This window comes from Hemiscyllium ocellatum, chromosome 5 (assembly GCF_020745735.1).
Source record: "Hemiscyllium ocellatum isolate sHemOce1 chromosome 5, sHemOce1.pat.X.cur, whole genome shotgun sequence".
NCBI classification, from domain to species: domain Eukaryota; kingdom Metazoa; phylum Chordata; class Chondrichthyes; order Orectolobiformes; family Hemiscylliidae; genus Hemiscyllium; species Hemiscyllium ocellatum.
In genome coordinates this window covers 40,111,253-40,137,689 of record NC_083405.1, presented here as the reverse complement: position 1 = coordinate 40,137,689, position 26,437 = coordinate 40,111,253, and the positions used below count along the sequence as shown (strand labels likewise).

General features: G+C 38.7%; 1 protein-coding gene across 5 annotated transcripts in view; it reads right to left on the bottom strand.

Moving 5' to 3' along the window:
- Positions 1–3,086: 3,086 nt before the first annotated feature.
- Positions 3,087–26,437, bottom strand: part of hycc1 (hyccin PI4KA lipid kinase complex subunit 1) — a 75,496-nt gene continuing 52,145 nt past the window's right edge. For 4 of the 5 annotated variants that reach the window (XM_060824700.1, XM_060824702.1, XM_060824703.1 and 1 more), the window contains 2 exons: positions 22,652–22,811; positions 3,087–5,785 (listed from right to left, as the gene is read on the bottom strand). In XM_060824700.1, the coding sequence (XP_060680683.1) occupies positions 5,328–5,785; positions 22,652–22,811 (618 nt within the window). In that variant the 3' untranslated portion in view covers positions 3,087–5,327. Of the gene's footprint in view, positions 5,786–9,647; positions 9,935–22,651; positions 22,812–26,437 lie in introns of all 5 variants that reach the window. The other variant, XM_060824704.1, reaches the window with a different exon arrangement.

Below are 26,437 nucleotides of genomic sequence, written 5' to 3'. Positions count from 1 at the left end.
GACCAACATAATGCGTCTGACATTTACAGAGAAAAGTTTGAAAATAATTTAAAATATCATGATGCATGGACTAGTCGAGTCTCATGGCTGTCTGATGGGAACCATAACCAAAGCAATTGATACTGGTTATGCAGCAGAATCTTCATCACAAAGAACAAAATTCTGTCTTTATACAGTTCCCAGATAGATTACATCGACTCTCCTACTGCATTGAGTTTTGACCCAGATGATAAGAGTTTTTGCCAGAGGTATAAATGAGTTGCAACACCAACTCCTAACTTAATTGTTCAGATAGAATTAAAGTAATGGTTATATTCATTTTAGAGATATGCAGGGTTATGGGACAGAGATTGAACAGCGAAAGGACTATATTATTTATCTATTATGTTATTTTAGTTTGGACTTGTGTAGTTTAAATGCATGACCCAGTCTTCCCAAGAGTAAGGAAGGATAGAGGTTGGTTTTCCTGTTTGTAAAATATAGAGTGTTTGCAAATGTTTTGTTAGAATGTCTAGTGGGCACACTGACTAATGATTCATCTCCAAAACAACATGTTCCCTGGTTGGCTCCAGAATGAAATTTTCTTAAGGAAAAAAAAACCCAAACTGTCCAGATTACACTACAAATTTCTCCTTCAGGCAACTTTTGTTAATTTGATTCATCCATTCTACAAAACTGAAAATTGTCATGATTATTACCGTAATTTTTTTAAAAAACAAGTCTCCTTTATTATTTCACTTCTATTCAGTACTAGTCTATCAGTTATTAAAGGGGCCTATAAGCCACCCCCTCCTGGTGACTTGTTTCCTTTACAATTTCTTATCCCCATTCAAACTGATTGGACATCTTGATCCTCTAGACCAAGATCATTCTCACAACTATACTGATCTCATTCCTTAATGAGGAAGTTACCTTTTTCTTTCTTATCCTTCCCAAATGACAAATAACCTTAAATCTCCAGGTCCTAGTCTTGTAAAGGCATGTCATGGCAGTATCAATTATTTCTATTCATGCTGTCATTTGTTTTATTAAAAATGCTCAATTATTAAAAAGGAAATATTAATTCTACCTTATAAATTTTCCCTACTCAGACCTTATTTGCTGTTGCATCCTTATGCATGCATGCTCCTTGGCTTCCTGTCACATTCTGGTTATCATTACCTATATTTCTACACCATTGCCTTGGCCTGTCACTTCCCACACCCTCCTGTGAGCATTTTCTCCTTTTCCTCTCCTTTTGCAGCCTAACATCATATGTTTTCTTTTACCTAATTTCCCTGAATGAATGTTAGATAAAACTGCTTGAAAAACCAATTATCTTTCATCAATTGCTGTTTGCAGAAGCGAGTTCCAAATTTCTACCATCCTCTGCATAGATTAAAATATGGAAATAATCAAAATTTCTAATGGACTGCTGGCCTTCATATTCAAAACAAGGGAGTACAAGGAAGTAGCCATCTTGTTTCTGATATAACAAGCTGTAGCTGCTGCATGTGCAAATTATTTACCAGAATGATACCTGGATTACAAGAATTAAATTATGAGCAGCAATTACACAAATTAGGTTTGTATTCCTAAAAGTGTCTGAAGGGGTGACTGCAGCAAAAACATCAAGGCCTTGAAAGGAAAATTGAGAGAAACTATTCTGTTTCTACTGGTTGGAAAGCCTCGCTAATCAGAAGTAGATGGAAATGTCTAAAAAGTTCAACTCTTAACTTTTTAGTTAAGAAGCAATTCTGCTCTCTCTCTCTCTCTCTGAGGGGTAGTGGTAGGAAGTGGAATAGAAATGGTAGTCATTCGGAACTTGCATGAAATGCTCTTTAAACATGGGATCTCTATTGTGATTGCATTAGATATTGGGCCTCAGACTTGACATGGAGCTAACGTACCAAGATATCAACAGTTGAATGGCATATTGCCTATACAGCTGAGGGAACTGTATGGTAGAACTACAGGAATCTTGTCTCATTATTAAATATTAGTGGATGATTGTTGAACAGACAAACCCAGTGAGAAATGTCTTAATGGTAATGGTTCAAAGACCAACTTAGGTTGGTCCAAGGTCAACAGTCCTCAAGCCAAAAAAATGATCAACTCTCCAATTCCACGAGTACACATTCTGGAAAAAGTGAAACCTTCAGACCACCTGACTTTGAGAAGTCAGATACTTGATGTATCAGGGAGGATCAGAGTAATGATAAATGTAATGCTTTTACAGTGATGGTGTTTTAGGTAGAGAATCAGGCATTTAGTTTGAGATCCCAACCAGATGAGATGCATCATCCCTGGCTCCTGACACATGTTCCCTGAACTCCATGTTTGTTGTCATGCCAATCTTCATACCAACACATTGACCTTGGAAGCCCATGCACCAAAAGACAAAAAAAAAGAGGTATTGCTCCTGACAATCTCTGAAATAGGTATGAGCTAGGTTGGCTAGTTAAATGTAATTATCATGCAATAAACTGCCTTTTGTTAGACAAGCAGCTCTTAAGACTAATGAGTAGTTTATCCTTGACCATTTAACTAAATAGGCCTTTAGATCCAGTATGGAAAAGGAGGATTGATAGTGGCGCTCTATCCCAACCATTAAGCTGGAGTGGTTAGTACCAGAACATTTCTAACGACTGAAACCACAGCCCTTCTACCAGATATCCAATCCTTCTGCCTTCTTGATTTTTAGGTAACATTTCTCCAAAAATTCGAAGCAGTTAACTTCAAGTTGGGACTGATCCTTTCAATCCAATGTGGTGCTGAACACATTAACACTTTTGTTCAAGTCATTCCCAATGCATTCGTAAGACTAACATTTGTTGAAACAGCAACAGATGAATAAGAACAGCTGTCAGTCTTTATGGTAGCCTGCTTCTGGTAGATGTACATACTAGCACCATCCTGGACTAGAATGCTGCATGGCCTATACCTGCAGCATGCAGAGTTCCACTGAGTCACCTGAAGCACTAGATTAGAAATGCTATGAAAGTCAATTCCATGTCCATGTTTATTAATAAAAGTGCCAAATTATGACAAATACACCTATATCTTTAGCCAATTTATATTATTTGTCTGGAATTAGGACTAATAAATGTCAATACTTCTCAATTTTATTAAAGATAAACAAGTAATTGTAAGACACCAGTTTCTGATTAATTGTAGACAGTACAAATAAAACAGTTACAATACATTACTGAATTTTTAAAGTCAGCATTAGTATAAAAGTAAACATTTCTAATCAAGACAAATATACAAAATCTAGAAGGGTAGCCAAAACAGCTGTACCTATTATCTATCCCTTTGACAGACACAAAGACTAATACAAAGAAAATGACTGGTTAACAATGCATGTCTAAAATAGTCAAGACGGCATCATATTTTACAATGCTATTTAACAGCATAATTGTATACTTGAATCAATTCACCCTTTAATCCAGACCTCATTTGTAGAATGTTCATGGTCTTTCCAAATGGCTTCAATTGCAAATGCTAAAGGAATAAATCTAAAATAAAGTGCTATTTTATAACTTCTCCGAAAAAAACAAACATGGAACACTGCAGAAATAGTCAAGCTCTTTGAATGAAGGCATTTGTATAAGATATAGGGCATCAGCTAATAAAATAATAATAAAACCAATTAGATTTCTTAATTCTATTTATTTCTCCAATACAGATGATAAAAGAAAGTCTGAATTAAGTGTTCATGCTATTCCACATTAAAAAGCATCATCATGTGGGCATGACATGATTCAGTTTAAGAATTACTTTTGGGACAAAGTCATACAGACCAAGTAAGTCTGAAGTATGACACTTGTCTGAATTTTAAATAAGGCACTAAAAAATTGCCCTAACCAAGCAACGGGAAGGTAAATAGCCAAATTCCTGTTTTTACTTAGTTCTAGGTGACCCAGCAAAAAAGAAATGCATATGTAGAAGTTGAAATACAATTAAGTAACAGATTTAATTTTTTGAACAAAATGCGCAATGTAGCTGCAGAAAACGATACAAGCGAGCACAATTTAATGCTTCAGGAAAACACAAACTTTAAAAACCACTTTAACAATGACTTTCTTTACTCAGTAAATGCAAGTTGTTATCTGACAAAACATGAACAAGGAATTGAGAAATAATAAAAAAAAGTGTACAAAACTGAAATGATCACTTTGTAACAAGACATTTTAACTCAACTAAGTTTATTTTTCAATGTATTTTAAACTAGGCAGTCATAACTAAAATTTAGATTAGGCTTCACAATAATTGACAGCTTAAAAGATGTTAAGACTTTACAAGCTGCTCAACAGAAGATTTCTGCTCAAAAAAGTGCTGCAGTGGCAATATGATCCACAAAGGTGAATGATATTGCACAACCCTCTCAAGTTTCCTCTTGGTATCACAAGTGAGCATTTTCAGTTTCTGGTTTACCAAAGTTCTGTGGATAACTTAGGTAATGCAAAGTTAATGAAGTGATTAAAATTAAAAATGTGTTTACTGTTGAAAAGTAGAATTAGTTTATAAAAATGCCTTTGAAAAAGGGAGAGATATGGATTGTATGCATATATACACACACACAACTCAGACATAAATATGTAGAGAGCTACATACTCCAGTTAAACTAGGTTAATATCCATACTCTATATGTACTAAATTACTTTAAATTCAAAACTGCTTACACTATAACAAACCTCTCCTTAAAAATACAACTTCATCAAATATGGCAGAAATACCTAACAAAATAACAAGCTTTCAGTCACCATAAGCAGGACAGGCCAAAATAAAAATAAGTTCCTCCAAATGGGAATATTATAGGTTATTCATCATTATAAAATAATTAATTTCTTAAAAGATGGAGTTTAGATCAAAATAAATGAGAATGCACATTGGGAGAAAGGATTCAAAAATAATGCACCATTCCTATCATTGAAGTTTAACACTTTAGTTTTTGCATGCACATTGATAAAAGAGTCAACTCACAATTTATACTGTGTAAAAATACAGTTCCGCATTTGACAAATCAAATTATACCAAAAAATAGAAGCTTTTCTTTAATGTCCATTTTGCAAAGTTACATATCAGTTGAGAGATGAACATTAAAACCAGGTGTACAAAGTTAAAAATCACACCACCAGGTTATAGTCCAACAGGTGGTTGTCAAGCACCTGATGAAGGAACAGCACTCCAAAAGCTAGTGCTTCCAAATAAACCTGTTGGACTATAACCTGGTGTTGTGAGATTTTTAAACTTTGTACACCCCAGATCAACAATGGCACCTCCAAAATCATAAAACCAGGTCAGTAGTGATGCTTCTGGTGTTGTGAGATGGAAGCTTGAAAGTCTCAATCAGGCACAAGTGCAAGTCTGTCATCCTGAAGGCTACAAGCAGAGAATCGATTGGATTCTTCTAAATTCCTACCTGTGACACCAGCTGGACTACTTCCAATAAAAACACCACTAACATGCTCAAAGGATTTACTGAAATGGGTTGTAGCAGTGCTAGCCAGATGATTGTGGCTTCCTGGCTTAGGCAGAGATTGACTACTAGTCAGAGTCAGTCTTTTCATGGCCAAGAGTTCTAGATTCTCACTAACAGCTCTTCGAGATTGCTTACGAGCAGAATGTTCCCGATAAGTTTCATCCACCATTTCTTTATCTTTATAAGGTTTGCTGCTTGATGATTTTAATTGACTCTTCCCAGCAGATGTCTTATTGCTTGCGTTAGAAGCCTTGGAACAAAATCCTTCATCTACTTCAGAGATGTCCATAAGATCCTCCTGGGCTTGTAAATCAGTTAGTTCTGGAAAAAGAAGAAAAATAATGAAAAAGAAAATCCTAATTCATAGATCAATCTTCACCCATTTCAACTCTCCATCGTGGCAATTATAGTTCAAATTTTTAACCAGTAGAAGGGATAGCTGGTTACAAATTTCCTCATCGTATTTTTTTATTAAAAAGTTGTCAATACATGTCATTTATACAATATTTTTTTCTTTTTTAAACACTTGTTTCCTAAGAGACAACTTGAAAATGTGAAAGATTAAATGTAACTGTTGGAGGTACATAAAGATCAATAGTCAACTTACAAAGTGAACACATACTTTTATGCTCATTACCTCATTTTCTCAATTTTACTCTCACTTGCTTAGTGAGTACAGGACGGGCACTGGTTGAAAATCCATTTTACACTGCATCTGGACATCAACTATGAAAAATGATTGCTGAAAATGAAAGGCCAACCTAAATAACATCCGCTAAAGGAGGTTAGCTTAAACCCATGGCCATTGACTAATTTATATAAACTGGTGCACAAGACAATATGACACAGGTTACAAGGGAGAAGACAGTCTCTCAATTTTCCTTATTTGCTTCCCTATTCTCCAGACAGGAGATTGAGCAGGCAAACTATTCCCTCCTGGGTATCAGAAACAAACTTCTGAATATCAGTAATTCCAGAGGATATTGTTACTGCTTGCTCATTCTCACAGGAGAAGCATACTACAATGATAGCACAGACGAGATACAAATCTGACGTTACCCACAGTAAAATATAAATAAAATCACAAGAATACATCAACTAACATTAGATTTGTACCAAAACATCCTGTCTCTTCAAATCAGATGAACTTCAGTAAAAAATTAAATTGCAAAAAACATTAACCTTGTACACAAAAGCATTCATTAACATTACATGCAACATCTAGAAAGTACAGTTTTTTTTTAGTTGGATTAGCACATCATAGCACTGTGAGCTAGCTACACTGGCATTTGAGTAACTGAAAAGTAGCCTCAGTTGTATATGGACAATTTGCTCTCCAACTCAAGATTAATGGCAATCACCTCATTGCAGGCTGCATTAAAAACTGCTGGAATCAAACTTTAAAAAGGTAATTCCACACAATTGTTTTTCATATCTCATTTCCAACAAATGAATGAATGAATTCTGAAGTAATCTCCTCTGAAATTTCTCTTAAATCACACAGGGCTGTGCCTGGGTAACAGGAAGGCAGGAAGTGGTACTGCATGTTAATATTTTCTCTGTATGGTCTCACTTCCTTTAGCACAGAGAAAGGGTTTAGATAAGTACACAATCCATGATGGTAGCCTCCTCATCTTGCAGGCTCAAAAAGGGCATTTGTGAGCAATTCTATTCTTGACTCTGGTAAAACAGAACTACATCAGGGATTCCTTTCAAATACAGCTCCCTGGCATCTCAACTCTGAGCTGACTAGCCAAGGGACAGGAAAAATGTTCCCTTGTAACAGAGATAACGCAAAAAGAGGAAATAAGACAACCATTAAAGCATGCAATGCATGACTCTTCTGGTTTATGTTAAATTTAATTTATAGCAAAAACAAACTTTTCAGCAGCATATGCAAGTGCTAAAGAATTACTGTTTTGCTGAATAAAGCAAATTGTAGGGAAGTACTGAGTGCAGAAAACTTTAAAGCACATTTAAAAATGTTCAGTAGTAACATATGGAAGACAAAATGTATTTGCACTTGAAATGACAAACAACGTTCAATTTTACTTTGCCTTCCCAAATTAGTTTTTAGTGCCACACATAACCACGATCAATACCTTTACCCAGAAGAAAACAAAAAAGAAAAAGGTTTGCCATCCAATTATCTAAATTGAACGATGAAAAAATGAACCTAAGTGACCAGATGAAAATTTAGGGGAAACTTTTTAAAAAAAAAAAATTATGGAACTGGAGATCATGAGAATCATTACCTTGGCACTCCTTTTTCTCCTAAGAGTGTACTATCACTTCTTAATAGAGACGGAACAATGTGGAATGTTGCCAAAGGTAAGATTTTAGCCAACAAAGCAAAATTGGCAGGAACCACCAGGCCAGCTTGGCTTAATTGACAGTACTACTTACCTTCAAGTTCAGACGTGTTGTGGTTTAAATCAATTCAAGAGCTGATATTTCATCACTACAGTAGCATGGATAGAAACGGAGTTTACATATAAAGGCAAATTTGATGATTACTGAACTCCAAAAGACTATTATTTATAATTTTTAATCCAAATGACTTTCTCAAAAATATACTACAAATGACTGAGGAGCTTAACTAAATATTTTTAAACTGTGGGCATCCAATAGAATCATATGGTACACAAGAGGCCCTTCAGCCTATCAGGTCTGTACTACCACAAGTATTCAATCTACACTAGTTCCACTTTTCAGCTCTTGGCCATACCCATAACTTATGAAACTAAATTCATAACCCACGTACTTTTAAAATGTTGAGCTTACCCCCCTCAACTGTTCACCCAGGCATGCATTTTAGATTCCGACCACATTTTTGGTGAAAAAACAATTCTCCAATGCCCTCTAAATCTCCTGCCTTTCACATTAAAGTGTGCCCCTTGCTATTGGCCCTTCAACTAAGGGGAACAGCTGCTTTCTATTCATCCTGTCAATAACCCTCAATTTTGTATATTTCCATCGGATCCCCCCTCCCCCAACTTTCTCTGCTCCTGACTTATCCGGCCTGTCTTCATAACAAATACTAGATCCTGCTGAACCTTCTCTGCTCCCTTCCATTTCAAACATATCCTTCTTAGTGACCAGAACTGGACACAGTACTCCAGTTGTGGCCTAACCAAAGTTAGCTCCAACATAACCTCCCTGCTTTTATATTCTATGTCACTACCGGTATAGGCAAGGGCCCTGCCACCTTGAGGGATCTGTGGACAAACACGCCAAGGCCCCTCTGTTCCTATGAGCTTTCTAGTGTTCTGACATTCAGAGTACTCCCTTATCTTGTTACTTCTTCCAAAGTGCAACACTTCACATTGCAAACTTAACTTCCCTCCACCCATTTGATCAGTTTATATCCTCCTATAAATTCACACTGTCATCCAACCAGTCATTTGATTTCTACATTTCCAAATGTCAAATATAATCTAGAATACAGTGAACTAAAAACATTTTCGGCAGTATACAGTTGATAACAGAAGGAAAGACATTATAATTGAAGCGGTATCTCTGGAATCCTAGAGAGACATGATGTTGCATGTGAAAGTAATGTGTATTATTCACTCCACTGACTGAATTCTGTGAACACTTCAACGAACAATTCTGGTCAATTATTTAAGTTAATGTTTGCATTACCATGGTCATAAATGTATTTTAAACATACATTTTATGAAAGGAGATATAAAGCTAAATTGTCCAGATATTTATTGTGCACATTTAGCTGGTGAGAACTACATTAGTTGTTACAAAACACCCCATTCAGAAAACTGCATTACTATTCTGTGCATAGTTAGTGGTCATTTCGAGTTTTAGAATGCATGTGGATATTATTTCTAGTCTATTGGCACAGACATTGATTTGTGAGCAATTCTATTCAAGAACTGTCAATATATTAATGAGGGTCAGTTACTCACTCAACATCCTTTAAACAGCTATTGAATAATTAAAAGTGAACATTTGCAGAATTGCTGTTATGCAAAATTTCTGTTGGACAAGTTCTCAGTGCAATGTTTAGATACATGCAATCTTTGTTAATTGTTAGAACTGTGGATCATGCGTAGTTGGCATATTACTAAATATATTTTACATTTAGCATCAATTCAATTTAAAATTTTTCCTTTTTGGATCTCTGGAATATAGTAATATGCAGTTTTTGACTCCAACTCGCAGATACCTTTGGGTGCTAGCATAGAGCACTCAGCTAGTACTAGACTCTGCTAGAGGCATGTATTCCATCCTCCATCTTTTTCCTCAGAGATTTCTGTCTCTTGACTTCTTTGCCATCTGTTTTAGGATCTGAAGCTGGTTCTTGTATACCCTGATAATGCTGAACATCATTCTCTGTTTGTATTTTGCTTCTTTCCCCATTATCATGTTTATCTTCTTGCACATTTGTCACGTTAGAGTCTGATAAAGGAAGCTTGTGAGTTTCGACTGAGTCAGTATGGTTGGAAGATACATCTAGGATTGAAAATGACAAAATGTATAATGGCTGAACCACAAAAATGTAAATAAAAATACAAGACAAACAATTTTGGTGTTAGAGATCTCAGACATATGAACATACATTATTTCTAAAAGCGAATGTCAGGGAAGTTGTACCTTCATATAGAGTAAATTTACACTCCTCGCTCTTTCCTCCTACCCAGTACTGCCAATAGCATTTTATATAGTCACAATGAGAAGCTGAAAGTTTTGATTACTTTGTAATACAACTATTTAACAAAGTAATATTTACTGTTGTTAAATAACAAATAAAAAGTTAAAGACAAAATAACATGTTACATGTGTTACAACCTAGCTGTACAGGGAATCGCCCTTCAGAACTAAGAGGAGGAGGAATTTCTTCATCCGGAGAGCGTTTAATGTTACAGTCCGGCCATAGCTATCTAGAACAACCAAGATTTCCATCCTCAATTGAAGACATGAAGCAGAAATGATAAAAGTCATCTTCCAATTTTCACATATTTTGTGCAAGCATATTTTTTTGATTTCTAAATTTGACATTTTAGGTTATAGGTTATATCTGTTCAAGCAGCTAAGAACAGTTATAACCACTGCTCAATTAGGCTAAGATTTTACTGCAGTGAATATTAACGATTAGTCTTCAAAAATACTTAAATAGCCTTTAACTCACTTTAGGTCATCTTGGTGTAATGAAAGGCACATAATGTAAAAATACAAGCATTGCTCTATTATTGAAACAAAAAAACAAGTATTTGTATCAGTGAACACACTAACATCATGAAGTTACATGTTTTTAGGGACACATGAATGATTTTAAAAACAAAATCAATCTGTTCAGACACGCTTGACACACCTGTGGAGCAGATGTTCAGGCTGAAAAGGTTGGAATGCTATTATTGTGCTCAAAGAATCCCTACAAATGACTTTTTTACCCTGTAAAAGGTCCACACTAAGTTGAAGCTCCTCATTCGTCAGTTTAATGACCGCACTTACCTGAGATGCAAGTTTTTAAAAAAAAAAATTTGATTAAAAAAACTCTTGAATATTACAAATCCAAAACCAAACAATTCAAACCAATATTAAAAAAAACAAACCCGCTAATTACATAAAATAAAAACTAAGCTAAAGAAAAGAAATCTTAATAATGATAACAACCACAACGCAGCTAAGCAAAACAAAGCAATAACCCTTGATCATCACAATCTAAGCTTATACAGATTCATAGGTTCGTAGTTCCTCCTCTCTGGATACCAAATCCATTACATAGAATTACCAAAAGTTCTTATTAGTGTAGCAGACAAATCTGTACCCAGGTCATCCAAAAAGGGCTGCCACGTCTTATCGAAATTCTCAGTTTTATGGTGCACCATAATCGTAAGAAAGTCTAAGGGGATGTGCTCAATGACTAGCTTACACCAGCCCCGGGGATTTTCTGACACCCACCCTAATAGAATGTTCTTTCTGGCACAAAAAGAGAGGATATTGGAAAGCCTTTTTTGTGTGCGTTGAATGAAAGAGAATTAACAAAGCCAAGAGGAGGAGATATTGGATCCATCTCCTCCTCTGTCCCCAAGGCCTTCTCTATTTCGCCTACCACAGTGCTCCAGTGTGCCCACAGTCTGTGGCAAGACCAAAAACAATGAGTAAGTGTGCCCATGCTCGCTTTATATTTAGGACACATTGGAAATGCTCCTGCTTTAAATTTATCGAGGCAGTCTGGAGCCAGATGGACTCTGTGGAGAATCTTTAATTGCAAGGCGTGGGTCCTGTTGCAAATCAATATCCTTCTTGCATTTTCCCCAAATATCCTTCCACATTTCAGAAGAGATCTTAATGTCCAACCCCCTCTCCCATACCTTACAGAGCCATTCGGTCTCAGAGGGGCCCTCTCCCAACATATGATAAGCATTGCTAACAGATAATGTACCCTCAGCACACAACACCCCCTTCTCCATGTTGGACCTGTAAGAATCAGGTAGAAATTGTAGTCTCTTTTGGTATGAAGTTTCTAATTTGAAAGAAACTAGAAAACAGTGGTTAGCACTGCTGCCTCACAGCGCCAGGGACCTGGGTTCAATTCCCACCTCAGGCGACTGACTGTGTGGAGTTTGCACGTTCTCCCCGTGTCTGCGTGGGTTTCCTCCGGGTGCTCTGGTTTCCTCCCACAGTCCAAAGATGTGCGGGTCAGATGAATTGGCCATGCTAAATTGCCCATAGTGTTAGGTAAAGGGTATGGGTGGGTTGCGCTTCGGCGGGTCGGTGTGGACTTGTTGGGCCGAAGGGCCTGTTTCCACACTGTAAGTAATCTAATATCCCTACTGGGCAATTCATATTTCCGAGCCAGCTGGTCGGAGGACATCAATATGTCCCCTTCGAATAAGGTCACCCAGGCAAGACACGCCCCCTAGCTGCCCATAGTTTAAACCCAGAGTCCATCATCCCTGGCTAAAAGCCCAGCATGCCAACTATAGGTGTCAAAAATGATGTTTTGGCAATGCAGAGGAACCTCAATTATCTGAATACCAATTATCCAAAAATCGGATTATCTGAAGGAGATCTCGAGGTCACAATTGAAACATGACATCAAAGACGTGTTTCCAACACTGATCGTGTCTTGTGTTTACAGTGATTTAACAGGCACAGTCTCTAAATGACTGACTGCCCACCCTCCCTCTCTCCCCACACTTTCCCTGGAGTTCTATAGAGGGGGGTATCCTAAACCCCTCCTTCCCCAGATAATCTCTCCAACATTGTACGGCACAGGGCAAAGATGGAACCCGTCAAAAAAGTTGCAGTAAAAAGTGTGAGGCTGTGTGTGCACGTGTGTGTTGTGTGCGCAGCATGCTCGTGCGTTATTTGGAAACTTAATCCACAAAGGCAGCAGAAGGAGCAGTCTTGTTGTTGGCATCCAGTTCAGCTGCCCTGAAGAGGTGGATGGGTGGATCTGTGTTGGGGTTGGGGTGGAGGGTGTTGCACGGGGGCAGGGGGTGGTGTGGGACAGAGTTTGGGGCAGTGTTGGATGTGGGCGGAGAGGTGGTGTGGGACAGGGTTGTGGGTGGGGGCGGTGTTGGATGGTGTGGGGGGTGTGGGAAGTGTTGCATGGTGGTGGTGGGGGAATGTAGGATGGGGTTGGGGGCGGTGCTGTTGCACGGGGGCAGGGGTGGTGTAGGACAGTGCTAGGGGCGGGGGTTATAGGACGGGGTTGGGGAGGTGGTGCTAAGTGCGGGAGTGGCGTTGGACGGTGCTGGGGGCAGGGAAGCGGTAGCAGGGGGTGGTGTTGGATGGGTTTTGTGGGGGGGGGGGGGGGGGTTGCAGCGTGCTAGGGCCTCACACACTGTGCTGCTGCTGCAGTCTCCTGAAAAGGGAGCAGACTTTAAAAACTCAGAACCCCAAAAGGAAAGGCATTTAAATCAATCAATTAACTGAATAAATCGATTATCCCAATGAAATAGTGCCCGCCAATCACATAGTGCCTCTACTCCTAGTATTGAAAAGATGAAAAAATAAACCTGGTCATACCCATTCTGTTGCAGCTTCAAATGCTCTGCACAATCCAACTGTATTTCCTTGGAAAAAGACAACATCCACTCTTTCCCTTTTAAGGCTGGAAAGTATCTTCTTCCTCTTGACAGGCAAATGACTCCCCTTAATATTCCATGTGGACCACTGAAACACATCCTTAGCCATAACCTTCCACAGCACCATTTAGACTTCAGAGAGTAAGAACCCAAACAACAAATTGCGGAGCTTTAATTGCAAAAGAATCCACAAAACTACACAGACTAAAATAACTACAGGTAACAAACCTACAAAGCACTTACAAAAACTATGTACAGCAAAAACAGAAGAAACAAAAACGCCAAAGGCACTCATTGGAGGAATTTACCCCCCCCACCCCCCACTTTCTAAGAGGGTTTCTAAACATCCTACAACCCTACTAAACATCCCAACCGCCCTCAACTCCTACAGCTTGGGTTATGCCACATACACTGACCACTTGGCAGAGAAAACAAAACACCCAAGAGCCCAGTTAGTACCAAAGACAAGTAAACTAAAAATAAATACATTACCTATCCCTTCACTTAGAAATTGAAGATAAATAGTTTACCCATCCTGGACATCATTTCGCGCAACTTATTACTAGAAAGGAGACTCCACCAAGTGCTTTTTGAAGGAAAGCAAACCTGAACAGCTTTGTCCTTTACACTTATTTGACTATTCAACTTAAGTCGACGTGTCCACAAAGTTGTTTGCTTTCTCTGGAGAGTTGAACAAATGTAAGGTTCCATTACAATTGATTCGAAACACCGCTGGGTATCTTAGAGAATACTGGATCCCAACCTCTCTCAACCTCCTCTTGACACCATCGTAGGACTTCCTTTTCCGGATCATTGCTACCGTGGAGTCTTGAAAAAACATGACCCTGGAGCCACCACAAACCAACGCCCTAGGGTTCCTCCCCTGGGCTCAATAGGCTTCCACAACCCTCTGCTTATCATTATAAGATTGAACCCTACCAGACAGGGCATGGGCACTGATCTGCACCTGGTTTTCGTGCTGCAATCCAGTGGACTCTTTCAATTGTTATTCTCCGTTCTCAACCTCCAAACCAAGGAAATCTGGGAACCACTTCTCAAAGAACTCCACCGGCCGCTCACCTTCCGTCCTCTTCTTTCGTGCAGTTTTTTTCTTCTGCCCCTGTTTGAGATAGTCTACCAGATCCAATAAATCACAGACCGGTGTTTCCAGGGCTTCAATCCAGTTCTTGGAGGAGTCAGTCAGTCTCTGCCTCTACCCTTGTAAGCCGGCACTCGAACTCATTGGTCCTTTCTTCCCCACCCCCTAGTCTTGCAGCATAGCAGATACAGGAGCCAATTTCTTTTCAATTTCTCCTGGATCTGCCTCCCCAGATCCTCAAGATTTGGCCAGCTCCTCAACCAGGGTCTGGTGAGTAAGCAAGCCCGCTGCTTCAGAGGGCTGAGCTGTGGCCCCAGCCGAGCTTCCTCTTTTCTCTGGCATTCTCCAGCTGCAAGGACAAAAAGGTAAGTAGACTTTTTTTTTCAGGTTTCTAGCTCCTTTACTGTGTTTTTACTCACAGTAAAGCGCTTGGGATGGGTTCTGGCTCTGTCGGGTCAGTATTGCAGCGCAAACACCAGCAAACGCAATCCTAACAGGAACAGGATACTGCCATCTTGGATCCCTGCAAGGTTTTTTTAAGAAAAGAAAACAGAGGGTGGCAAGTGCATAGAACATGCTATCAGAGGTGGGGAAGGCAGATACAATAGCAACGTTTGAGGCATCTTGACAAATATGAATAGGCCAGGAATATAGGGATACAAATAGTAGGGATAAAAGGGTCTTTTTCAATATTGGCAGCTGTGACTGCTGGAGTTTTGATTAGGTCTCACAAAGTTACAATACTGAGAGGCCTGGATATAGTGGACATGGAGAAGATGTTTCCATCAGTAGGTGAGTCTGTGCCCCAAGGGCACTGCCATACAGTGAAGGGATGACCTTTAGAATGGAGATGAGGAGGAATTTCTTTAGCCAGAGGCTGGTTACTCCATGGAACTCATTAACACAGAGGGCTGTGGAGGCCAAGTCATTGAGTTATGTCCTCATTGCCTAGCATTCAAGCTCAAGTTCATCAGTTTTCACAATTGTGTCCCATAGAAGAAGCTGTAAGAACTGGAGATTAATTCCAGATTCTTTTCCGTATACAAAAAGGAAGATATGCTTATAATCTTTACTCAGAATTTAAGTGCAGACATTACAATCTTAAGGCTTAAGAACAATATAACATTCCACATAATTTAGAAACAAAATTTCTAACAGTAAAGGCAAATAAAATGTTGAGTGCCAAATAATTTTAGTGATTGAAAACAGAAAATCCCCAAATCATAAACAAAAAGAGCAAACTTCTTCCAGCTTGTTGAGATTCAATTTCAAAGCAAGCATAATTTGGAGGGTTTAAATTGAAAGTTAAGTTTTGAATCTTCAAGTTTGACGATGTGAAGTAAGTGCACACAACTTTGCATAACTAGCTAAAACTTTACCAAATTAGGAACTTAATCTATGTTAAAACAATAATAATTGAATCAATTAAAAATGAATAAACTAATCCAATAAGACTAAATCAGAAATGACAGGAGAGTTGGTGTGATGTTACTCCAGCACGTGAGAGTTCAGGAAGGACACAGTCTATATTACTTGCAGTTTGGGAAACGGAGTCAGTTGCGACAGTGGTGATTTGATGATGAAGTGGCAAGAAGAGAGGACAGATCTTGGCTGGTGTCCCTGATTGGTACAGAGCATCCTACAGTTGAGGTGACCATCCCCCACCCCCATCTTTCTGCTTTTTTTCATTTCTGCCTTTAAAAACAGCTAGTCCACACCCCAGCTGAATGACCATGGCAGCCATATAATGGTCTGGACACTATATTGTTCAGGTCAATAGGCTTGTTAATAAGCCTTATTGAACTATAATTATATAAACATGGCAGCTGACAAACTATTTCAGACACCCACCTAGTCCAGTATAGTGGTTAGTTAGGGTGGATGGTGAGCTAGACATGTAGCACATTTTATACATCTGCCGTAAATGCACAAGAGTCAGTAAAATCTAGCTTACGGTTACAAATATAATCAACTTTGGGAAATAAGTATTACAGGACTAGCGCATTCTGAAAAGACAGATGAAATGGAAAAGGAGAAGAGTGCCCCAATTGCAAAAGAACGACATAAGGAGAATAGTCAACAAGGTACTTGGCTTAGAGGTGATGCTGGAAATCAGCGTTAAAGAAATCTTATTACACTTCCAACAAGGAATTGCACAAAATATTAACATGCGAGACAAAGGGTTGGAGTTGGAGGTAATATATTAGCATGAATAGGAGATTAGTCAGCATCCAGGAAACATAATAAATGAGGGATTGTATTGATATACTGTAGTTGTGCGCCACAAGGATTAGCAGCACTAGGGTTCAGCTATTTACAAGCTGATATCTACTATGTCCTTGACTTGTTCTATCCTCAATTCATTTGTCACAAAGAATTTCCTATAATCAATTCTTTTTAGTACTGCTAGTACTGACTCTTCTTACTTTATGCCAGTATTTCTTAAGAGTCCTGAGTAGGCTGCTGGAAAAGCACAGTAGATCAGGTAGCATCCGAGCAGCAGAAGAGACTTTTCGGGCATAAGCCCTTCATCAGGCCCTGACCTGCTGTGCATTCCCAGCAACACACTCGACTCTGATCTCCAGCATCTGCAGTCCTCATTTTCTACTCAATGCAAGAGGTAACTATCTTAGTATGCACTCATACCCATTTTCTCACAAGTCACAATGCCATATGTTCTGATCCAGATGACAAATCAACTGTGCAGTATCTCAAGAGATCTTTTGAAAATCCATTATTCTTGGTTACCTTTATTGACTTATTTGTAGTAGTTACAGCATGGTTAACAATCTCTTGAAATCTGGTGACAAAATATTTTATGCTTTCATTTGTATTACATTCAAGAAAGGATCCCATCATCTTTCCTATTACTACTAACAAGCTAATTGACCTAATTCTTTGGACTTGTTCTATCTCCATAGATAATTGTGTTAATTGCCCCAACTCCCTTTCTTATTGAATGTTATACATTAGCAAAAAAAAAACTTATTCCCTTATTTCTTCCCTAACTCAATAAGTAGATGCAATTCAATCTGGACCAAAGTTTTATCATATTAACAGTATATTGGCAACTAACATGATACCAAGAGTCCTATAATTTGCAACTTCTTTTTATTCCCCTTTCCTGAATATGCAGACAATACCAATCTCCAAACATACTGAAACTTGCCAAAATAAATGACTTATTCAATGCAAGAGTCAGAGGTTCACAAAAATCTTCCCTCATTGTTGCTCAGAAAAAAAAATCAGGTTCAGAGCTTAAAACCAGTGCAAATTAAATGAGGCATTAGATAAAATAGTGGGCGACTATATTTGATGCAGGAAAACACATTCTAGGTTGCAATCCTGAAACACATGCATGAACGTTCGACACATTTTCCTTGTTCCATAATTCTTTCAATTAGATTCATTGGGAAAAGACAGTTGATTAAACTAGCAATGTTAAAACAATTCACTGGCAGTATTAGACAACAGAATAAGCAATTGATATGCAAACAAGAAACAAGTTAAAATTATTATACACTTCCTAACAAATTAACTGGAGCACATAATTCTGTGCATCTTGGGAGTATATTCAGCCATGCATCAAATATTGTTGTAAACAGCATTAATGTAATTACTAAGACAATATTATGAACAGTAGTAATGCCTTTATTTTGGGGCAGGGGAGTGAAGACAAGTCAACATTCCGATTGCCACACGTCACAGGAAGGTGGGCTTCACACTGTTTTGTCATAATCATTCAATCTCAACAGAGTGGATAACCAACTGATCTTCTGGCAATCATTGCCCATTCCCCCCAGTTTGCTGCTAGGGAGTGCAGTTGTCACCAATCAACTACAGATATTTAACTTTGTTACCATAATATAGCAGATGTTTTACTAAATTCAATATCTTACAGCACAACTAAAAAAAAGGTTAAATCACCCAGCAAAATGAAAGGACTGAAGTTTTTTTTTCCCATATTAGTTTTGCTATTGAAAAACTTTAGGTGCTTGTATCAGATGATCAAAGCAACTGAATTAAATGGATTACTTTCGGAAATAAAAAAATTGCAAAAAAACTTTAAAAGCACGAGTTCAAGTGCAGAGTTTATGGGCCACACCTTCCCTTACTTTGGCCCAATTGTCATTTTTAGCAAGTTTCAACAAGCATTTCTTTTATGGGTCACAGCAACTTCTCATGCAAACTTCTGCTGTTCACCATATTAATTAATCCAGGGTCCATAAATCCCTTTTCCTTGTGGCATTGCTCAACCCAGCCAGGACCTCATGGCGTTCACACAATGGAGGCCACATTAAATTGCCACAGCTGGGCACCACTTTAAATTGTGCATGGTAAGAGACTGCCAATGTTTACAGTTTGACCAATATTCCACAGCTGTTGGCAATCCTGTTTGAGCCATGGTGGAGATCCTGGTGGATACTGCATGGGAAAGAGGGCAGTCTTCTTTCGTCCAGAAGGCCACAACACCAAACGCTACCAACATGGAACCAATAGCCACATGAATCAGAGCAGTATCCTCAGTGTGAAGAAACGGTCAGCCATGCTTTAAGATCAAGAGCCTTCTGTAAGGCGTAGGTGCCATCATATTCTCTCCATACCTCACTCAAATCCTGCCACCTCACACACTTCCCACCAAGACAAATGGTTGATCATTCTCACAAATGCGTGCAACATCTTTTCATGACTTTATACATCATCTGCCTAAACTACTTCACCATCCTGCCTATTTTGCTTCCTACTCACATCATCCGTCCCCCTCTTGCACCACCACGAACAGCTCTTCTAGCCAAAATAAAACATTGCCCGGTAGGGCTGATGGGGGCAGAGATGGAGGTCAGGACTGGCAGACTTTTATGCCTTCACCCCTTAGGAGGAAAAGCAAAATTCTTAAACTTGCGAAAAAGGATCGAACATAGTCATGCAGATTGGAGACCTCCAAGTCAAGGCAACCAAACAAGCTTCACTGTGCAGTGATGCCCTTCCATTTACCATGGTGAACATATACAAAACATGCTCAAGTTACCAGCCCCAGTTTTGTAACAAATTCCCTCTGCTCTCTTTTGCAGGCACCAGCAGTATCCATACAAGCATTTGACACAAAAGACACTGATCCCTCAGCCAATCAAGTCCTCCTCTCCCTCAGAGGAAGTCACAACACTGAGCATAGATAAGTTCGGCCTTTCTCCTTCACCCTCCAGCAGCTCAGACTTTCACCTCAGTGGATTCTGTTTCTAGATTAGACTAGGAAGCACAATCTGGTGAGCATCACTGACATATCTCTGCAGCTGGTCAAAGAAGAAACTCCCCAGCTTGCTGGCAAACAGAGGACTGCTGGAGACCAGGCACCTGATGACATGTCACCCTTAATAACTTTGCCCAAATGCAATATCACAGAATTGGCAGACCTGGATCCAAGGTTGGAAGAGTTCACCGATATTACCATCAACATGGTGCCTGACCATCTCGACAGAGACAGGTAGCTGACATGGAGTGCCAGATCCAGCAGAATGCTCACTGCCTGTCACAAATGCACACAGGCCACCATCGTTTTAGCCACTGGAGTCCAGCATCAGCAGTAAGGCCACCGATCAACAAGGGACCTCAAATTCATTCTAGGTGTCTCTTTCTCTCAAGAAGGCAGGATGTTCTTGCAGGCAATTAGGTGCAGGGAGTGAATATCTCATATGAAAAGTCTGATGACTAATTCAACCCTTTTACTTAAATAATAAATATCTTCATTTTCCTCCTCAGCCCTTGGTCTATCAAAATTTCCATCCCCAGGATCACTACCCACTGCCCCATTGAATCATGCTAACTCCACACCACACCTCCCTCAACCCCACCATGGTCATTATTCCAGCCTCGTGGCTCCAATTCCCACATACCCCAACACAGCATGGATAACCTTCCCTTTGATATTTACTGCCCAAACCCCAGAGTTGACCATGGCCACGGACTGCAGATTGACTTGTGAGGACAGTCCCAGAGCATGGCCCAGCCCTTGCTCCAGACCAACATGCCTGCATTTCCCAGATGGGTCAGGTTTAACCTGTCAGACAGATTGCAGCCAAATTCCTTGACACGAAGGAAAGGAATTTTTGAAACTAATCACAAAAGGACCTTACTGACCCTCACCAACCCCTGGACTGGGACAAGAAAATGCCCTTGATTGGAGGGGCTAGACTCCTTTATGGATCACAGTTGTCCTCCATAAGGACTACTCCCCCTAACTGTTCTGACATGACAATTTGATATACACATGTTTTGCCATGGAAACAGTTGGTAAATGTTATAGGTATGACATTGACATTGCACAATGCTGTATAGCAACATGTCCCTTGCCTTGACTGTTCAGTGCTGGCAACAGAAACAGCTGCCTGGCCCTAAGCAGCAAGCCAGAGATGCTGAGGCTGTCCAAATGCAAAGTAAATGAGTGCTAAGAAAACAAACAAAAAGACCCGAGATGCATCCTGAGCTGATGCATGAAGGGTGACCACTTCTGGAAATTGCTCCCACCAAGCTGCTCATTTCAAAAGTAAGGTGCTGGTGTGGTCCAAAGTGAAGTGCTGAAGGATATGAGCTAGTCTGAGATGGGCCATGACGTAGTGAGAACGGTGCTGTGCCGATGCTGAATTCCATCGGCAAAGAATAAAGACAATGGAGCATGCCATGAGATGTTGGTGAAGGAAGGTGGACATAGAGGGCTGAAGAAGCAATTGACAAAATGCAAGTCATAGAGGCAGCTAATTCTGACTGAAGTTGGGAATTGAGATTGTCTAGTTTCTGAACATTGCCTGAGAGAATTTCACACTGTGTATAAAATGATGAGGTTAGCAAATAATGAAATGCAAACATATGGAGATGTTCACTTGATGATAAAATCTGATTTTATCATTCTCACTGCATTGTCCCAAATTTGGTAGTGCCCACACTACTGTATGGAATGGAAAACTCCACATTGCCTTTCAGTGCATTTATGTTTAGGATACAGTTAACATGGAAGTTATTTGTCACTCTTCAAGCATTAAGTATTCCACCACAGTGTGGGACTGAAGTTTGATGTGAAAAGTGACAGATCTTGTCCCTAGATAGTCTTTTGTGAACTAGTTAGGATTTCAAAACTTAACATTTTATACATAATTTTCTGGTACAAGCTCACAAAATGGTCACAGTTGTTGAATTAAAATTCAACAGTGCCAAGACAGAATTAAAAACTCAAGCTTTGGTCTGGAAATACTTTATCAAGTAATCATTTAACCAAACATACATAATAAACAATTTATAGGTAGAAACCTTTCTGCATTTTGAGAGACAATAATTTCCACGCTTGAGGCCCACTTATCTTCCCTCTACACAATTCTTTAAAACAGAATCCTTATAGCCATTTCACAGGTCCATGTCCTTATCAATTAGAGCAATATAGATTTCTGGAAAGTAACGGATGTGGAACAGGCTTATTCACTTTTTCATTTTACACCACTATTGTTTTTTTAAAAATGTCCATTCATGGAATGTGGAGGTCACTGGCTATACCAACATTCATTGCTGATCCCTAATTACCCAGAGGGCAGTTAAGGGTCAACTACATTGCTCTGGAGTCCCATGTAAACCACAACAGGTTATGATAGCAGATTTCCCAAAGGATGCAAGTGAACCAGAAGGATATTTTAAGTCAATTGACAACACATGGTTGCACGGGGCCCTCATTTAAATGAATTAAAATTTCACCACCCACTATTACAACATTCGAATCCAGGTCCCCAGAGCATGAGCTGGGGGCTCTGGATTACTGGTCCAGTGATATTACCACTATGCCACCACCTTGTCATTCACAACCCTACATCGAAAATTAAATTTCTCCTTTCTTCAAACAAAATCAGAAACATCCCTTCCTGCAACGAGACAAATTTGCTCATGTTGAAGTATTAAATGTTCATCTGAAGTCACATTTTTAATGAAAATTTTAAATTTAAATTTGTATGAAATAAAGAACCTTATCCATTCTGACCATGCTCATCTCTTTCTTACCATTCCTCTTCCATCGATGTCCTCGAATTGATAAACTGGTGACTGCATTCCTTGATATTCTGGATGACGTTGGCGTTATCTCTACCTCAATCGATCGTGGAGTTTCTTTCGAAGATTTCAGGGCACCAAAAGGTAACATATTTTTGATTGCATTGCCAACCTTCATGAAAAGGTATCAAAAATTGAAAAGTGAATTGTTAAGTTCAGGATTTAACCATTTAAAAAAAGTTAGTAGCAAGGCAAAATGCAGATACTTTTTTCCCATTTTCATACCAAACAAAAGTGAGTCAGACTGTTGCAATATCATTTATTTCAATGTGACAATGTAGAAAAGACAAGTGTCTGAAGCTTACCAAACAATAATATCAATAATAGCAATAAAAGGATTTTCTGTTGATTCAAAAGTTGAGACTTGTGAACTGGAGTTTAAAAATTAAATTAACAAAGGTAGCCTTGAGGACAAGTTTATAGAGTGTGTGCGTGACAGATTCTTTGCATAAAATATGCAGCAAACAATTGATCAGGCTATTTTAGATCTGGCATTGTCTAATGAGACAAGATAAATGACTTTGTAGTCAAGGGTTCTCTAAGCAAGAGTGATAATATTACTTTCACATTTAGTTTGAATGGGAAAAACCTGATTAAAGTTTAAGACAGTTAACTTGTATGCTGTGGTCTGGGGAGAAAGGCAAGGTGGTAAGAAAGTAGTTGAAATTCAATAACTGAATAATCTTTAAGAATTATAAAATTGCACAAGATAGAATCTACAAGAATGATGCACCATCTGCGGCTAATTAAGTTAAAGGGTGTCATCAATTTGAGAGAAAAGCCATATAATGCTACAAAGATAAGTGGTAGGTTAGAATTGGGGAAAATCAGCTAAGGGTAACCATAAGTAATTAAAGAAGAAGACAGATTGCATAAACTACTGATATAAAAACAGGCTGAAAGAACTTCAAAAATATATTTTAAAAAAAGGAAGAGAGCAGTTGAAGTTAAAGTTAGCCCCTCAGGTGCAAGACCAGGGAATTAGTGAAGGGACACAAAAGTACAATAGACATTTTGAACAGCATTTTGTATGTAACTTCATGGTAGAAGACAAAAGCATCCCAACAAAAATTGGGAAACAAAAATGGGTCAGGAGTAGGCAAGGAATATAACAACCGTGACCGCAGGAGAAAAGTATCAGAAAAACCAAACGAGACTAATAGCTGCCATGTCCTCACTGACTCAATGGACTGAAGCAGAGAGGATCTTCAAAGGTTGCAGATATGCTTGGCATTTTGCTTGCAATATGAAATTCTCTTGATTCTGGAAACCCCCGGATTAGAAAACTGCAAACATAATCCTCTTTTTAAAACTGGGAAGGGGCAACAAATTTGGAAACTAGAGACCACTTAGCCAACAGCCTCACGTGGGGACAAAAACTGAAATCTATAATTGAGGAAGCAACAGACCATTTAGAAACCTGTAACACAAAGCAAACAGCAGAGTCGATAGATGCTTTCAATAAAAATATAACTTGAGGATATTAGAAGCAGGAAGGATAAAGAGATATGCAGTGTATTTAGAACTCCAAAATGGCATCTGATCAGGTGCCACATAAAGGGTTGCTACATTAAAAATAAAAAAAAGTCTACACTGGCAGTAACATAGCACATTTCAGCACAGTACAGGCCCTTCAGCCCTCAATGTTGCACCGGCCTACGAAACCAACCTGAAGTCCATCTAACCTACACTATTCAAATATATCAGCGTAATATCAGGTAATACATGAAACAAACTGACTAATTCATATAAAATGAGTCTGGACAAATAGATATTTTCAAGTTCACAAACTGCAAGGAGATTGTGGCAATCATCAGTGTTAGGGCAACGTGACCAAGCATATCATAACCAAATTTTATAATACACACAAAAAAAATTAGAAAGCAAATGGAGGACACCACGAAAGAATGGGTTTTCAATATTCACTCCAGAGATCAGCCCACAGCCTCCAGGATATATTTTGTGAATTCAAAGAGCCTGCAAACAAACAACCCTCTGGATTGAATTAAATCTTCCACTTCTGAGGGTTTTGTAAAGGGACTGTTCCAGAACCAAAAAAACTTCCAATACTTTTGGATTAAGCCAATAATCTGGTCCATGTTCAACAAAACCATGTGGTAAAAAAGAAAGCTCATTTCTATCTGTGAAAGATACAGCATCAACTATATCTGGGGCCAAGCTTTGTATGATCTTCATTTTGCTTTCATAAGCTGTCTGGTCTCCTCAGAAAAGCAATGACAACTCCAATAATGATTGCCACTTGCTACTGGAATCAGGCAGACAGCTTTTCTCCTGTAAAATCAGTCTGATTACATTTCAAACTAGCATCACAAAAACATTCAAATGTGAGTTCAGGGTTTGGAATTCGGTGTCCGGCCCATTTTGAAAATCCAGCAAACAGTCTGGAAAGTGATGTGTGAAAATCAATGGGTTAAAAAAAAAAGACACTGTGCATAATGTAGGAAAATGGCCAATTGCTTTCCTTTTCTTCCTTTCAAAAGCAAAGTATTATTCCAGTAGACAGACTACAGAATGCTGAAGTCAAGAAGGATTTCAGTATTTCATACATGATACAATGTTAGCACTGCAGATACAGAAAAAGAATAGCAAAGCAAAATGGAATATTATCCTTAATCACAAGAGGGATAGAGAAAAAATGGCAGGCCTTGCTAAAACTATTCAGCATGCTGATGAAACCACATCTAGAGTATTCCACATGTTTTTGATACCTTTCTTCAATGTTGAATATTTTGGCATTGGAAGCAGTTTGGAGAGAAGAGTGACTAGGTGGATTCCTAGGATGAAAGGGTTTGTCTCATGGGGAAAGATTAAGCAGGTTGGAGCCATGAGCATTAGAGTTTAGAAGAATCAATTAATGAATGGCAATCTATTGAAACAAGGTTCTGAGGGGGCATGACATACTAACATGATGCTTCCTTTACAGGCAGAATCTAGAACTGGGTAGTGTTTTAAAAGTTGGCTCCCCATTTATGGGTATAACATGATATTAATTTTCCTATGTAATTCTCCATCCCAGAGGTGGAGGCACTGAATATATACAATGCCCCAATTGTTGTATTTTTAAAAGTGAGGAACAGACAAGAAAGATTCAACTATGATCATAGTGAATGACACAACATGCTCAACAAGCCTTTGGACTTACTCCTAACGAAGTCCCTTGCACTGTGTTGAATAGTAATTTGCTATTCTGTGTTATATTACCAGTGATTGATTTTAAAGGCAAACATCTTAGAACTTACTTTTGGTGATATTTTAATTGAATGTAATTTTTGTTTGGTCGAATTCAATATTCAGGTATGTAAAATTGTCCATTTACACTAATGCTGTCCAAACGATACAACTCTACTCTATTAAGCTGAACATTTTATCATTCCTGCAATGAATGTATCTAATAAAAAGTCATCTTCTTCTGCATTTCTAGAAAACCAAAACAGAGGATCTTAAATGTTAATGTAATCCTTATCAAAATGGGCATTCTCAAATAATTGAAGCTCTCAATGCATCTTTCAAAGAAATTTAGTCATAATTAGTCAAAGGCAGGTCAAGTATCATGGCAAAGAAATGTTTAGTAAAAGTACTCTCCAAGTGTAACTTTTTAGACAGGCATACGTTTTTATTCATCCAAGTTTGAGCCAATTAAGCTAAAATGTCCAAAATAATTTTTCCTACTGGTTTGTTTTATGACACGGAGACACGCAATGAACCAAACCAGCCTTT